This window comes from Oncorhynchus nerka, unplaced genomic scaffold (genome assembly GCF_034236695.1).
Source record: "Oncorhynchus nerka isolate Pitt River unplaced genomic scaffold, Oner_Uvic_2.0 unplaced_scaffold_1567, whole genome shotgun sequence".
NCBI lineage: Eukaryota > Metazoa > Chordata > Actinopteri > Salmoniformes > Salmonidae > Oncorhynchus > Oncorhynchus nerka.
The window spans coordinates 64,048-68,778 of record NW_027039750.1 but is presented as its reverse complement, the minus strand read 5'-3'; the positions used below and the strand labels follow the sequence as shown (position 1 = coordinate 68,778).

The 4,731-nt window shown below is 45.1% G+C and overlaps 1 protein-coding gene across 1 annotated transcript; it reads left to right on the top strand.

Annotated features, from left to right (window-relative positions):
• Nucleotides 1-1,618: 1,618 nt before the first annotated feature.
• Nucleotides 1,619-4,476, top strand: LOC135568468 (uncharacterized; the record flags this gene model as incomplete). The annotated part of the gene is made up of 7 exons (XM_065015254.1): nt 1,619-1,641; nt 1,880-2,125; nt 2,353-2,742; nt 3,196-3,297; nt 3,513-3,638; nt 3,819-4,256; nt 4,298-4,476. Coding segments are annotated over exons 1-7 (1,504 nt in total), but the record flags the coding sequence as incomplete, so codon positions are not given.
• Nucleotides 4,477-4,731: the final 255 nt, after the last annotated feature.

The window sequence follows — 4,731 nt, the reverse complement described above, 5'->3', positions numbered from 1 at the left end:
GAGGCAAAGGGTGGCTACTTTGAAAAATCTCAAATGTAAAATATATTTTTGATTTGTTTAACAATTTTTTGGTTACCAGATGATTCCATTTGTGTTATTTCATGTCTTCAATATAATTCCACAATGTAGAAAAATAGTAAAAATAAAGAAAAACCCTTGAATGAGTATGTGTGTCCAAACTTTTGACTGGTCCTGTACATTTATAAAATACACACTTGACAATGAATTCTTATGCCCCAATTCAATCTGTCGCAGATAAAGGAAATCTGGCAATATAGAGTTCTCTCAGAATTTACACTAAGTGTACAAAACATTTAAAACACCTTCCTAATACTGAACCCACCCCCCCCCCCCCTCTCAGTCCGTTGGGATGGACTTTACAAGGTGTCAAAAGCATTCCACAGGAATGTAGGCCCATGTTTACTCCAATGCTTCCCACAGTTGTGTCAAGTTTGCTCCATGTCCTTTGGGTTATTGACCATTTTTGACACACACACACATGCACAACTGTGATCGTGAAAAACCCAGCAGCGTTGCAGTTCTTTATTCAAACCGGTGCGCCTCCCACCTACTACCATACCCAATTCATAGGCACTTAAATATTATGTCTTGCCCAATCAACTTTTGAAAGGCACACCTATACAATCCATGTCTCAATTGTCCCCTCCCCTTCATCAACACTGAGTGAAGTGGATCTAGCAAATTACATCAATAATGGATCACCTGCTTTCACCTGGTCAGTCTCTATGTTAAGGAAAGAGCAGGCGTTCCTAATGTTTTGTCCACTCGGTGTACAGTTCATGCTGTATTTTCATGAGAGGAGCAGCCTGCTGGGTGTGTCGGTGGGTATAAACCCCTGATATCCGTGTTATAACACATAGTGAGGAGAGGACTACATTAATAACGGCGCTATTTGACAGACGTTTAACTACCAGCAGGAGTTTAAAACGGTCCAAAAATAAGATAACATGGTGAGATGATACTGGTGAAGCACTACTGGTAAAACACTACTGGTAAGCACTACTGGTAAAACACTACTGGTAAACATTACTGGTAAACATTACTGGTAAAACACTACTGGTAAACACTACTGGTAAACACTACTGGTAAACATTACTGGTAAACACTACTGGTAAACACTACTGGTAAACACTACTGGTAAACACTACCGGGTAAACACTACTGGTAAACACTACTGGTAAAACACTACTGGTAAAACACAACTGGGTAAACACTACTGGTAAAACACAACATTTTATAAATGCACGCACACCAGGGCAGCAGATTAATGTGCCAAATTACATCCCTGCATTAAATCACCCAGCCTGGTAAACACTATGTTAAAACACTACTGTCACCCAGCCTGGAAACACTATGTTAAACCCAGCCTGGAATATGTTAAGTCACCCAGCCTGGAGTAAACATAAGTCACCCAGCCTGGGTAAACACTACTGTTAAGTCACCCAGCCTGGTAAATGTTACTGTCACCCAGCCTGGAATATGGGTAAACACTACTGGGTCACCCAGCCTGGAGTAAACATAAGTCACCCAGCCTGGAGTATGTTAAGTAAACACTACACCCAGCCTGGAGTATGTTAAATCACCCAGCCTGGTAAACATGTTAAACACACCCAGCCTGGAGTATGTTAAACACCCAGCCTGGAGTATGTTAAATCACCCAGCCTGGAGTTGTTAAAACACCCAGCCTGGGTATGTTAATCACCCAGCCTGGAGTATTGTTAAAACACCCAGCCTGGAAACACTATGTTAACTGGATTTTATAAATCACCCAGCCTGGAGTATGTTAAGTCACCCAGCCTGGACTATGTTAAGTCACCCAGCCTGGAGTATGTTAACTGGAGTATGTTAAATCACCCAGCCTGGAGTATGATAAGTCACCCAGCCTGGAGTATGTTAAGTCACCCAGCCTGGAATATGTTAAGTCACCCAGCCTGGAATATGATAAGTCACCCAGCCTGGAGTATGTTAAGTCACCCAGCCTGGAGTATGTTAAATCACCCAGCCTGGAGTATGTTAAGTCACCCAGCCTGGAGTATGTTAAGTCACCCAGCCTGGAGTATGTTAAATCACCCAGCCTGGAGTATGTTAAGTCACCCAGCCTGGAGTATGTTAATCACCCAGCCTGGAGTATGTTAAGTCACCCAGCCTGGAGTATGTTAACTGGAGTATGTTAAATCACCCAGCCTGGAGTATGTTAAGTCACCCAGCCTGGAGTATGTTAAGTCACCCAGCCTGGAGTATGACAACTGGAGTATGTTAAATCACCCAGCCTGGAGTATGTTAAATCACCCAGCCTGGAGTATGTTAACTGGAGTATGTTAAATCACCCAGCCTGGAGTATGTTAAATCACCCAGCCTGGAGTATGTTAAATCACCCAGCCTGGAGTATGTTAAGTCACCCAGCCTGGAGTATGATAAACCACCCAGCCTGGAGTATGTTAAATCACCCAGCCTGGAGTATGTTAAATCACCCAGCCTGGAGTATGTTAAGTCACCCAGCCTGGAGTATGTTAAGTCACCCAGCCTGGAATATGTTAAGTCACCCAGCCTGGAGTATGATAAGTCACCCAGCCTGGAGTATGTTAAGTCACCCAGCCTGGAGTATGTTAAATCACCCAGCCTGGAGTATGTTAAGTCACCCAGCCTGGAGTATGTTAAGTCACCCAGCCTGGAGTATGTTAAATCACCCAGCCTGGAGTATGTTAAGTCACCCAGCCTGGAGTATGTTAATCACCCAGCCTGGAGTATGTTAAGTCACCCAGCCTGGAGTATGTTAACTGGAGTATGTTAAATCACCCAGCCTGGAGTATGTTAAGTCACCCAGCCTGGAGTATGTTAAGTCACCCAGCCTGGAGTATGTTAACTGGAGTATGTTAAATCACCCAGCCTGGAGTATGTTAAGTCACCCAGCCTGGAGTATGTTAATCACCCAGCCTGGAGTATGTTAAGTCACCCAGCCTGGAGTATGTTAACTGGAGTATGTTAAATCACCCAGCCTGGAGTATGTTAAGTCACCCAGCCTGGAGTATGTTAAGTCACCCAGCCTGGAGTATGTTAACTGGAGTATGTTAAATCACCCAGCCTGGAGTATGTTAAACACCCAGCCTGGAGTATGTTAAGTCACCCAGCCTGGAGTATGTTAAGTCACCCAGCCTGGTATGTTAAATCACCCAGCCTGGAGTATGTTAAGTCACCCAGCCTGGAGTATGTTAAGTCACCCAGCCTGGAGTATGTTAAATCACCCAGCCTGGAGTATGTTAAATCACCCAGCCTGGAGTATGTTAAGCCTGGAGTATGTTAAATCACCCAGCCTGGAGTATGTTAACTGGAGTATGTTAAATCACCCAGCCTGGAGTATGTTAAATCACCCAGCCTGGAGTATGTTAAGTCACCCAGCCTGGAGTATGTTAAATCACCCAGCCTGGAGTATGTTAAATCACCCAGCCTGGAGTATGTTAAATCACCCAGCCTGGAGTATGTTAATCACCCAGCCTGGAGTATGTTAAGTCACCCAGCCTGGAGTATGTTAAATCACCCAGCCTGGAGTATGTTAAATCACCCAGCCTGGAGTATGTTAAATCACCCAGCCTGGAGTATGTTAAGTCACCCAGCCTGGAGTATGTTAACTGGAGTATGTTAAATCACCCAGCCTGGAGTATGTTAAATCACCCAGCCTGGAGTATGTTAAGTCACCCAGCCTGGAGTATGTTAAGTCACCCAGCCTGGAGTATGACAACTGGAGTATGTTAAATCACCCAGCCTGGAGTATGTTAACTGGAGTATGTTAAATCACCCAGCCTGGAGTATGTTAAATCACCCAGCCTGGAGTATGTTAAGTCACCCAGCCTGGAGTATGATAAACCACCCAGCCTGGAGTATGTTAAATCACCCAGCCTGGAGTATGTTAAATCACCCAGCCTGGAGTATGTTAAGTCACCCAGCCTGGAGTATGTTAAGTCACCCAGCCTGGAGTATGTTAAATCACCCATCCTGGAGTATGTTAAATCACCCAGCCTGGAGTATGTTAAGTCACCCAGCCTGGAGTATGTTAAGTCACCCAGCCTGGAGTATGTTAAGTCACCCAGCCTGGAGTATGTTAAGTCACCCAGCCTGGAGTATGTTAAATCACCCAGCCTGGAGTATGTTAAGTCACCCAGCCTGGAGTATGTTAAGTCACCCAGCCTGGAGTATGTTAAATCACCCAGCCTGGAGTATGTTAAGTCACCCAGCCTGGAGTATGTTAAGTCACCCAGCCTGGAGTATGTTAATCACCCAGCCTGGAGTATGTTAAGTCACCCAGCCTGGAGTATGTTAAGTCACCCAGCCTGGAGTATGTTAAGTCACCCAGCCTGGAGTATGTTAAATCACCCAGCCTGGAGTATGTTAAGTCACCCAGCCTGGAGTATGTTAAGTCACCCAGCCTGGAGTATGATAAATCACCCAGCCTGGACTCTGGTAAGTCATGTGTTCTTCCTGAGGGGTTCATAGCCTGGACTCTGGTAAGTCATGTGTTCTTCCTGAGGGGTTCATAGCCTGGACTCTGGTAAGTCATGTGTTCTTCCTGAGGGGTTCATAGCCTGGACTCTGGTAAGTCATGTGTTCTTCCTGAGGGGTTCATAGTGAATAGTCAAATGGTCTATAAGAAAAGGAGGGGGTGGGGAGATAAGGGCCTGTAGAAGAGTTTCCCTGTTTCATTCCCATGTTGTCGGG